Source organism: Sturnira hondurensis, unplaced genomic scaffold, assembly GCF_014824575.4.
Source record: "Sturnira hondurensis isolate 20B ecotype Veracruz unplaced genomic scaffold, ASM1482457v3 Scaffold0010128, whole genome shotgun sequence".
NCBI lineage: Eukaryota > Metazoa > Chordata > Mammalia > Chiroptera > Phyllostomidae > Sturnira > Sturnira hondurensis.
The window spans coordinates 37,746,321-37,758,325 of NW_028082759.1; the positions used below are offsets into that span (position 1 = coordinate 37,746,321).

The following is a 12,005-nucleotide window of genomic DNA, read 5'->3' on the forward strand; positions in this document are numbered from 1 at the left end:
AATGACCAACTTATTACCTACTGTTTGATTCAACCCAAAGTTTACTACTTTGACTACAGCTGTCAACAGTTTTGTCGACGTTTGATTTTTCTTTTCCACCTTTTCAACAGCTCTTCTTAGTAATGGGACCAAAAGAGGATTAAAAGGGCCATGAAACAAAACACGAATTTCCAAGATGGTTCTCGCTATGTCATCTCTGAGCGCCCGCATCAGGACCGACAGCCCAGCGCGCAGCTTTATTACTCAAGGGGCTCTAGCCACCCAGCTAGTTAGTCTTCAGGCTGCAAACTCCAACCAGCCAAGCCCCGCCCCCGCGCGCTTTCCGGCTGGTGTCTACTCGCCCGGCGCCGGTGGCGCTGTGGGTCGCGGGAGTGCGCATGCACACAGCTTTTCACTGGCTACACGGCTCCCTCTAAGACTTGTCCCAAATCTGGTACCGCCTTGAAGGCGGGGCTGGCTCCCAGCCTGGCCAATGGCGCCCAGGGTGAGGGTTGAGGGGTGGGAGGTGCCTGCCGGCGGATGGTGCAGGATTGTTCCCTCGTGAGTGCTGGGCTACCAGGTGGTCATGGACGTGGTCTCGGCCGAAGAGTTGGACGAAGAGGAGCAGCTGGTGAGAAGGCATCGCAAGGAGAAGAAGGAGTTGCAAGGTGAGGGCGGAGTGGGAACGGAGAGGTCACCGGACAGGCGGGTTCTGGGGAGCCTTGGGCTTGGAATCTGCATGGTCCCAGACTTCCAAAGCAGCCAGTGGCCTCTTCTCCGCCTCCCCTGCCCGGTGGGACCCTTAATGCTCTAACCTCCCGTGGCTTCCTCTTTCACCAGCCCCGCCGCGGTCCCCAGCCCGACGCCCCTCCAGTGCCCGTGTGAGAATACCCCCCTCCCCGGTCTCCCTTTCTCATTCCAGCCCCAGTCACTGACGCTTAGCCCTAAATGAGTGCTTTTAATATCTTCCCTCAATTTTAAGAAGTACTGAAAAGATTTAGAAACTAAAATCATTTTTTCTTTTTTTCTCCTGCCCCAATACACTCGCGATTATGTTAATGAGACTGCGGGGAGAGGGGAGGACAACTCAACTTCATCTGGGCTGTTTAGTGTAATTGATTGTTAATGAAGTTATTATTGTTTACATAATTACCTTTTCTATAGTCTCTCTCTTTATCGTCCCCTTACTGTTCCTATTTCCCATTTCCTCGTAATCGCTGGGTTTTTGACTTGAAGTTTTTGGTGGCTTTTTAGCCAAAATTCAAGGTATGAAGAATGCTGTTCCCAAGAATGACAAGAAGAGGAGGAAGCAACTCACTGAAGATGTTGCTAAGTTGGAAGCAGAAATGGAAAGGAAACATAAAGAGGAACTGGAGCAATTGAAGTTGACTTCTACGGAGAGTAAAGTATGCCTCTTTTTGCCTACAGCATTTGAAAGCAGCTGCCCACTTCTGTTAAACCGTTTATTATGTAAAATCATACACTGGGAGGGAAAATGAAGTCACCGGTCATGCTGGTGCATTACCTTCATTATTGTTGTGACCAGGTTTCCACCAGTGTTTTGTAAGGGAGGTCAGCCAAGCTAGTGCACTTGACCCATTTACTTGCCCAGAAGATGATCAGATTGATGAAGTGGGCTAGAGGAAGCTTCACCAAGTGAAATTTAGAAGTATAGACGTGTAGTTCCAAAATTGCCATTAAATATGGTTGTGACCCCTGGTAAAGTTACTTAAACTTCCTGAGCATAAATGTCTGCACATATGATGATACAGATACGTCTGCTGTTTGTGTAAAGGTTTTGTATGAATCAAATGGGACAATGAATGTGAAATCATTTTAAGGTATAAGAGTGCTTTATACTCAAGTTGTAGTGAATGAAGATTTACTGAACGTTTGTTGGGTAAATCGGAGCATACTGACATCATTGTAACTTACATTTACTTTATTATTGTAGCCAATATGTGTTATGTGCCAGCGTATTACATGCAATATCTCATAAATTCTCATAATAGCACACTCTGAGGTACTACCTATGAAGTAAGGGTAGATAATCCCATTTTCACTGGGAGCAGACTCAGAGTAAGAACATTGTCCTGAATTCACAGCATCCATTAAGTGCCAAAGCCAGAGCTTAGGATGTAAGTATTGAATTAATTTTTTTAATTTTTTTCATTTTTTAAAGATTTTATTTATTTATTTTTAGAGAGGGGAAGGAGAAAGAAAGGGAGAGAAGCATCAATGTGTGGTTGCCTCTTGCCTGCCCTCTACTGGGGATCTGGCCTGAAACCCAGGCAGGTGCCCTAGACTAGGGATTGAACTAGTGATCATTTGATTAGCAGGCTGGCACTCAATCCACTCAGCCACACCAGCCAGGGCTGAATATTGAATTCTACTTTTGTATAGTGGTGGTAGTTTATTGCTTGAGTTTTGGATGTCGAGGATCAGACTCCATAACCTCACTCCGTATTGGTAGTTACCAAGTTCTTGTGTCTATGCAAAATTTTTCTACCATAATTAAATTTTACTTTATTTGGTTTATTTTTGGTCTGCTGTTGACAGGGAAAATGGCTTATCTGTCCTGATTTGTGATGGTTGTTATATTAGACATAGTCTTATTTCCTTTAACTTTATTTTTATTAGCCAGTCAATAAAGACCCTGGCCTCCAGCTACATATTAACCAACTGTAAAAAATGCAGACTGCATTTCTGCTTTGAACTATTATCATTTTCATTAACTTAAGCTTGTTTTCTTTCTAAAAGCTGACTGAATTTTGACGTCATTGCTGTCTTGTTTTTTTCCAGATACTTCTCTGCATCTTGCCTATTGTCAGTATGGCAATTTATGCATTTTAACAGATTCATCTGAAAAATATAACAATACTAATTTCACTAAAGTTGATAACCACACTTTGAACTCTTAATCTGGTTATATTTTGATCATTTAGATTGCCTTGGAGTATACTGACTTTGTTGTTATTAGAGGTATTATTTGCAGTTATAAAATACCAGCTGCTAATCCTGGTAGTTATAAATCTGGCATCTTTTTTCTTCAGCAAATACATAATCCCCATTTAATGATTAAGACTGGTTGTAATATGTTAATGATACTTATAAGGTAAATTCTATATGTAGCTGTCAGTTAGATGGGAAGGGATAGAAGAAGTTGATCTCATTAATGGGGTCAAGAAGCAGCGTCGTTCAGCAGGTTCCTTTAGTTATGATGGAGAAAGACCTCCGCTGCCCCATCTGAGGTTATGAAAACAGCACTGAACTGAGCCAGCTCAGGACCTGTGTATCCTGTCAGCACTGTCAACATTCAGAGAGGCGGGGGGTGGAGTGCTGAATGAGCTGACTCCTGAAGGAAGTATTTGATGAATGGAGTAGGCATGCTGAGAAGGAAGGAAAGTGTGCAGAGGTGAGGGTCATCTTTGAAGGGCTGTAAGGAAACTTCTTGGGAATCTGACACATAGAGAAAGGAGACAGCTATGCTGTCTCATGTTTATCTCGTGCTGTTACTTAAATTTGAATTGTGGGATTACACATATTTGTCATTTTCAATAATAATGTAGTGATCTGGTACTCTGAGTGTTAACAAGTTACTGCTTTCTGTTTTCTTCAGAGAGATTTTGATGCTGTTAACATTTCAAACTTGGTTCTTGAGAATCAGCCGCCTCGGATATCACGAGCACAGAAGAGACGGGTAAGAGAGTCGTGTTCCAGGTGTTTAAGTTGGTGCTGTGTGCTCAGTGCTGTCGCAGGTGCTACACAAGCAGAGAGTAGGAAAGAATGATGGGGTCCCTTGTCAAAGGGCCTGAACTAACATTTACGAAGCACTGGGAGTATGCCAGATAATAGGCTAGATTATATGAAATATTTAGTCCTGACAATAATCCTATGAAGTAGGATCTTATCCCCATTTGATAGAGAGAACATAGGCCTAAGGCAATAGACAATAACACACTCAGTCTGCAGTTCTTATAGAAGGGTGGGCTAAGGGGGATGTGCAAAGGATATGTTTTACAAACATATTACCCCAGTCCTAGTAATGCAGAATCTTCACAGTGTGGGCTTAGGTGATTCTGGTGCACAACTTTGTTTAAAAACTATAGTAGTAAAATGCTGAAATGAGGATTTGTGCACAAGTTAAGCAAGATACATAGGTATACCAAATTCTCAGAGAATTGTGTTTCCCATGTAGTGGTTAATTACAGTGAAAATTCAGAGCAGTGTTGATGAAAGAAATTCCAAACCTAAAGAAAGTTTATTTTGAACCAAGGCTTTGGGGTTAATTCTAGAAGCAAAATCTCAAAGGATTGAGATAATGCTCCAGGAAATGGCAGTTTTGTAGTTTATTTTCTACATTGGAAGCAAAGGAGAAGACATAAGAGAGGTTATGTAAACTCCATTGGTGGCCGATTCAGGAGGCAAAAGAAAGTAAAGTTAGGAGATCTCTAGGATTGGGTAAAAAGTAAAATGGAGAGATATGCTCTGGCTGGTATAGCTCAGTGGATTGAGTGAGCTATGAACCAAAGGGTTGCCGGTTCGATTCCCAGTCAGGGCACATGCCTGGGATATTGATGATATCAAATGATGATATCATCAATGTGATAGTCCTTGTGGGAAAAGGGAGGAAAATGGCAAAAATGGTTAGAGAATTTACTTCTATCTCCTTAGTAAATGTAAGTTAGTCCTAATTGTTATCAATTCACTTTACTACATTGTCCTCCTCTTAGGTCCCCAGTGGGGTCCACATGAGAAGCAACTACACATTGATGTTTCTCTCCCTCTCTTTCTCCCTCCCTTCCCCTCTCTCTAAATAAATACATAAGATCTTTAAAAATTAAAACATTTAAAAAATGGAGAGATACATGTTTCTTTCTTATTGGTGGATAGTTGACATTTGACAAGTGTAGTTAACGGAGGTTTGTAGGTCAAAGATAAGGATGAGGAGTGTTGGGGTCACCTGGCCCCGTACCAGGCTGTTTACCTATGAAGGTCTGGAGAAGAAATCGTTGTGACATTACCGTATGTTAGTTACTCTAGAAGCACAAAAACGGTGGACAGGCCTGTTTCAGTGTGGAGATTAGTCTATCTTACAGGCTTCGAGGCATGACTTCCCACTGTAAATTGCTCAATTAGAAAATGTTTATTTTGTTTTATTTTTTATGATCAAGAGATCCCACATGGTTATTTCCAGTCATTACGCATGTCAGGCCTGCTGGGAAAGCCCCTTTTAGTCTGCAGAAGGGAAAGTTCGTTGTGTTAAATGATGAGTTGGAATTTAAAAGAAATTTAGTTGTTTAGATAGGTTATTTAAAGTAGGAGAAATAGCATAGACAAAAATGTGGGAATGAAATTTTGCATTATCAAAGAGCTATAAAGAAACTGATTTATGGGAATTAATGATTTCATGATATCAAAGTTATGGGAATGAGATTAGATAGGTAAGCTCTTCCACCTTGAAAAAGAAACTTAAATCCATTTTCTTAGTCCCAAATATTGTTTTACTAACACTTGATATTAGTGTTCACAGTAACTCGATGAAGTGTTACTGTTTCCCTCCATTTATACATGGGAACCCAGGGCTTAAGAATCTTAACACAAAGTCACACTGTAAATGGGATTAACACCCCGTCTTGTCTAACACCAAAGTCCATGCAATATTAACTAAGATGCAAAGCTAGGTGCTGAGTATACACAGATGAGAGAGGTAGTTTGGTGGGGCACAGGGCGCAGGCGCCTTTCTCCGGCTGACTCCATTGCCTCCAAATGGAGGCTGGATGCCTCCATTTTCCCCTGTCGCCCTGTTAAAAGAAGAGAAAGAAAGGTAGTTTGCCTTTAAAGGAGAACACAGGATAGAAGATTCTGCAGCTGCTGATATCATCGGTATGATAGGGCTTGTGGGAAAAGGGGGGGAAATGGCAAAAGTGGTTTGAGAATCCTATATTTCTATCCCCTTACTAAATGTGAATTAGTCCTAACTGTCAGGAATTTACTTTACTCCATTGTCCTCTTGTTAGGACAGAAAAGCTGCACTGGAAAAGGAGCAGAAAGAAAGGATCGCGGAAGCCGAACTTGAGAACTTACATGGAGCCAGACATGTAGAAGGTGAAAAACTCGCTCAGATACTGGCAGCGCGGCAGCTGGAGATCAAACAGGTCCCGTCGGATGGCCACTGCATGTACAGAGCCATCGAGGACCAGCTGCAGGGGCAGGGAAGCCCTCTGACGGTCGCCGCCTTACGGAGTCAAACTGCCGAATACTTGCAAAGCCACATGGACGACTTTCTGCCCTTTTTAACAAACCCTAATACAGGAGACATGTACACGCCAGGTAATTCCTTTTTTTTTTACTGTAATATGTCTTGTTTCACTTGTGGTTGTTGTCATCATTCACTAAAGTTCTTCCTCAGATGGAGAATAAGACAAACAGGTATAGTCCTTTGGGCAAAAATGCCTCAAAATTTCGGTAGAATTGTTTTCTGTAATTTTAATACATATTAGTTCACTTTGCTTTATTGAATACCTAATTATTTTAAGTACTTATTTCATAGTTAGAATTATTTCATAGTTAGAATACATTGATGGTTTTATATGAGATACTGACACACACAAGGGAAACGCCCCACCGTAGCAGCTGGAGGCACTTTCTGATGCCGTCACTGAGAAAGGAATTTCAGCTCCTTTGCACTTTTACCCTGATTCTCATCTCACAGTTCTCATGGTGTTACAGTGGGGCAGGTTTTATAGAGGCTACATTTTTTATTTTTTTATATTTTCAGTGTATTCTTTCAGATGCAGGCTTAGGCTTTAAAGTACATGTCAAGATAGTGAATAAGGTGACAACTTCTGGTTGAGCTAAAGAGAGGGAAGTAGGTTTGTCGTGTAGCGAAGGTCGTTGGGTCTCAGACTGAGACAGGAAAGCAGAAATGCTTTGCTCTCGGGTGATAGGGGGTGGAGAAGTGAGTTAAGTTTGGGTCTGGGAAGTGGATTGAATTCCGGAGGAATACAGGTGGAGAAGAAGAAAGTTTCTAGCTTGTGCAGTTTCATCAGGAATTGTGGGATCTCTAAAAGGGGTTTTGTAAAAGGAGTTAAGAAAATTATTAAGTGCAGTATTCTGTCAATTCTCTACAGAAGAGTTTGGAAAGTACTGTGATGACATTGTAAACACAGCTGCATGGGGAGGTCAGCTTGAGGTAAGTTTATAATTTTTTGTGGTGATTGTGGATTGTTAAATTATTTCCAAATCCCATCCGTAGTATTCAGATACTTTTCAAATGATCCCAATTTCTCTTCGAAGTTTCCTTTTCCTTACACAGTTGCTATTTCTCTGCTGACAACGCATTGAAGTAAGGAGTTAACATTCTTGGGCATTTCAGTGTGTACCTTGAGGAAGCGAAGCGGTATTTCATTTTAAATAGCCCAGTTTTTGATACGGGTTGGTGAGGCCGATGTCACATCTGCATAAGTGTTTGCATTTGTTATGCTGCTACTGGATGTATATTTGATTTTTTAAACTTATGAAAGTTAAGATTTTACTTCAGTACAGTAATATTTACCCTAATGACTCAACTGACGAAAGTCAATATTGGGAAAGTAACATATATCCATTACATCAGATATGATAACAGTATTTTTATGTGAAATTGCAGTCAGGTCCTACCACACACATCTGTTACAAATGTGTGGTGAATTCCTCACTGATAGTGACTGAATGACTTGAAAGCAGTATCGATGCATTAAAATGCACACATTAAAAATGATACATTTTGTCCCTGTAGGGAGTTAATCAATATATTTTTTAGCTCCAACTATTTATCTTACTTTGGTAACTTTATTACAATAAAACACCTAAGTGGTGATGAGGCGGCCTGGGTTATTAGAAAGTCAGGAGATAAGAGGGGAGGTTTGGGGTTTAGGTCCTGGCTTTTCCTTCGACTTCTTAGTTTTGTGACCTTGTGGGTGTTTGTCAAACTTTCGAGCTCATTGCATGGGGATAGTAAAAACCCTGGGTATAGGTCATTTGTAGGCACTAAATAAGGCAGAGGGTATATGCATAGAAGTTTGTAAGCTAAAATGCCAGGCAAATGAATCTAGCAGTATTATTAGTACTGTGTAGTGATGCGCTGGCTGGTGTGACTCAATTGGTTGAAATATTGTCCTGTTCAGCCAAAGGGCGCAGGTTCAGTTCCTGGTCAGGGCACATGCTTAGGTTGTGGGTTTTGTCCTTGATCAGGGCTGATGTTTCTTTTCCTCCCTTTTTTTTATTCCCTCCCCCCTCTCTGTTAAAACAACAACAACAACAACGAAAAACCAGTAGTTTGTCCGCAGGTGCAGATTTTAAAAAAAATATACTGTACAGTGAATATATTAGTCATCTTGAATAGTTTGTGGCTCTGAGTCCTGCACTTTAAGAACTGTGTTGTTCAAAGACCTGACGTAAACATTCTTCAAAATCTGATTTGTAGTACCTCTTCTGAGCCACCAGGGGGAACTGCGTCCATTCATTTTGTGGGCCTCTCCTGGGTCTCTCCAACTCAGAAAGTTTTCCTGGTAGCTTTGTGATCACGTTTGGAGTAGTTAAAGATACTTGAACTTTCTTTTAAGGATCCCAAGTTAATATGAGGATTAGAAACCTCTTTCTAAATTCAGAGAAACCTTTTAAAAATCCTTTGAAGAACATTTCTCCTAAATTGTTCCTCTCTGAAGCCATTTGAAATAAGATTTGCTGTTTTCTCAATGAGGTAAATTTAAATTATGATTGATAAAATCTTCATATGATTTCCGAAGCCCGAGAAGATTTCTAGAGTTTGCTTTGTACCCTTCAGTTCAAGCCAGCTTTAAAAAAAATGTTAGGTATGAGAAAAAACTGCCTCAAAGGAACAGTTTATGAGATAGAATATGAGATTAAATTTGCCACTGTGAAAACATAGAATCTTTTTCATATTCCTGAAGTAATTTCTTTCTTTAGCATAAAACCTCCTAAAAGGACCATGCTTTGGATTAAATGATGTTTTAATGGGGCAAGTACATAGATCAAGGCCCCACATTAGAGATAGTTAAATGATTGCTTTGTTTATGAACTTCCTGTTTGCAGATCACTTTATTCCCCTGTGCTTGACCTCGGGCCTCTTACCCTTTCTCTGCCTCAGATTCTAGGTTTTTATTTTTTTATTTTTATTATTTTTTTAAAGATTTTTTATTTATTTATCTTTAGAGGGGAAGGGAAGGAGAGAAATATCAATGTATGGTTGCCTCTCATGAGTTCCCTGCTGGGAACTGGCCTGCAACCCAGGCATGTGCCCTGACTGGGAATTGAACCATGATCATGTGGTTCGCAGGCCCGCACTCAATCCACTGAGCTACACAAGCCAGGGCAGATTCTCGGTTTTTAAAATGAGTATAACAGTGTGCCTATCCCATGGGGTTATGTGAGGATCGTATGCATTAATAACTTACTCATCCAGCTTTACTCTGTTATTTTATGTTTTATGGTATGCAGTTACTTAAACTTGTGCACAGATTAGAGGGAAATTCTAGGAAAGGGCAGCACGATCCATACCTGTGTCTCGACCTGGGCCTTGAAGAGCACGAAGCAGCGGCTGTCAGCACCTGTGGTGTCTTCGTGTCGTCCAAAAAACTTCAGGGAAAACAAGCCCCCCATTCTGTGCTGTTCCCTCTTTTTCCCTCTTTCCCTCCGAAATTGTAATTGGTTTGGCCTGGTGCTTTAACAAAAGCTTTTTAAAAACTTTTTTATTATGGAAATGTTCGACTATATTCAGAAGTAGAGAGCCGGACATAATGAACCAATTTACCTGTTCCCTTATTTTATTCAGCGAGACATTGATATTTCTAAGTAGCTCTTGTGTAGCCAGGGCCTGAAACTTCTGCATTTGGTTCAATAAATATCATATTTATTTGTTAACTTGAAAGTTTTATATTAAGTACCTACTGTGTGCCAGATTCTCACTGTGTGGTGTGGAACAGAGAGAATCAGTAGCTTAGGATTTCAATAAGTTTTACATTTTTATCTTTTTTCACTAATACATTTTCTTTCCTGTAGCTGAGAGCCCTGTCTCATATTTTACAAACACCGATAGAGATAATACAGGCAGATTCTCCTCCTGTTGTAGTCGGTGAAGAATATCCAAAAAAACCATTAATACTTGTGTAAGTACCTAGAAATGTCTACTGTTATATTTTTCATTAAGACAAACAGGATTATTAAAAGACTTAAGGTTGATTAATTTAAAAAACTATCTTCAGTGGAATCAATTATGTTTATTTTATGTTAAAGGCAATTATAGAATTAAAAAGCATTGTCAAAATACGTGATTTGGATAGTTGTTTGAATTTAGATAGTTGTGGTGATTTATTTTTGCATATGAATTAAGAATAAAGTCATTTCTGAAGGTTAGAAAGTTTTAGGATTAGTTTGCTTGTTGTCCTTGGTTTGCCATTGAAACTGCTAAAGGTTTTAACAAGTCAAAAGCTGAAATTCATTCATGTTGTCTGGTTGTTTATTCCTTAGAGATTCTTTCTTCATATTGTAAAGAATTCATTCTTCATATCCTTTCTTCATTTTACGTGACTGAGAGGTCTCCTCTGAAACAGCGTTGAGAGTTTGCTACTGGCTGTTAGTGCTTATTAGCTAATCCTCCTAAGGTGGTCATTCATGGCCTGGGTTTAGGTCAAAATTTTAAGCTTACTGAGCACTCAGCATTTTGAACCTTGTATTTCCCCTCCACTGATTGTGCTTTACCTGACTTATACTCAGCACAGGGTAGAAGGTCGTACGGACTGCTTATGCCTTTCACATGGTGTTGAACTTTAAGTAATATGCCTATGTAGTTGCCATTAAATGGCAACCTTTGTGGAGTTATTCATTCACAGTGCTTGGCTTTATATGCATAATAAATACTTGTATGTAAGGAATTACTTTCACTAAAACCACTCATTTCTTTTTTTTCTTTCAGATATATGAGACATGCATATGGCTTAGGAGAACATTACAATTCTGTTACATGGTTGGTGAACAGAGCTACTGAAAATTGCAGCTAGTTTACAGAATGTTGCACAATTGTGTTTTAGTACAGTGTGCTGATACGAGTATTCGTACCAAGTGCTGGATTGTTCTAAACATTACTGAAAAACACAACTACCTTAAATCAGCTTTATGACAAAGCTGCTAACAAGTTTTTAAAAAAATGTCAGCGATAAACTTTAACCAGTGTCACCGTAGTGGTATTTTGAAAACACCTCTAAGTGCATTGTGGAGAACATCATTCATAGACCAGGATGCAGCCCTATTTGCTTTATTAATACAGGGTCCTGAACATTCTGTTGAAATAAATCTTAACTGTTTAACTAAAAGCTTTCAGTAACCATGTAAATGTAACTTTTCTTGAAGGAATGAGATGAATCAGGTTCCTTGTCATTGCAGTAATGTGGGGATGGTGATAGCAGATTTAATCATGCCTATACATGAACTTGATTAACCTTGGCTGGGTGGCTCAGTTGGTTGGAGCATCATCCTGAACGCCAAGTCCATGTGTTTGAACCCTGGTCAGGGCACGTACAGGAAGCAACCAGTGCATGCGCAAATAAGTGGAACAATAAATCGATGTTCCTCTCTCCCTCCTCTTTCTAAAATCAATAAATAAGAATAAGTAAATAATAAACTTGATCGTAGTAACCTTGGCATAAATGAGAGTACTGCGGTGAAGCTTTTTTATAACCCTACCAAAGTGAAGCTAAGAAGCTTATTTTAATGATTAAGAATTGTAAAATGTTTCTGTTCAGCTGAGAAGCAGTTGTTAACCTTTATGAAATGAGGCACATTCAAAGGTTAAATAGGTGTTTCTTATTAGAGTTAAGCCTCCTAAGAATTACATATTAGCCTTTTATTTGTGTGTAATTTAAAAAGACTCAACAAATGAACGTCAAATTCATTTGTTACTCCTTGCTGTTTCCTAAACTTCAGAGTGCAATTTTTCTTAAAAATCATTTTTTATTTTCATTTACAGT

At 39.7% G+C, this 12,005-nt stretch overlaps 1 protein-coding gene across 2 annotated transcripts; it reads left to right on the plus strand.

Moving 5' to 3' along the window:
- Positions 1-373: 373 nt before the first annotated feature.
- On the plus strand, positions 374-11,189 carry OTUD6B (OTU deubiquitinase 6B). Of its 2 annotated transcripts, XM_037058708.1 has the most exons (7): positions 374-647; positions 1,234-1,385; positions 3,599-3,679; positions 6,000-6,312; positions 7,113-7,174; positions 10,042-10,148; positions 10,955-11,189. In XM_037058708.1, exons 1-7 carry the CDS (start codon positions 566-568, stop codon positions 11,037-11,039), a joined length of 882 nt encoding a protein of 293 aa, XP_036914603.1. In that variant the 5' UTR covers positions 374-565; the 3' UTR covers positions 11,040-11,189. The 2 variants fall into 2 exon arrangements, with proteins under 2 accessions (XP_036914603.1, XP_036914604.1); XM_037058709.1 differs by lacking the exon at positions 10,042-10,148 and having other exon boundaries at positions 377-647.
- The last annotated feature ends 816 nt before the right edge of the window (positions 11,190-12,005 follow it).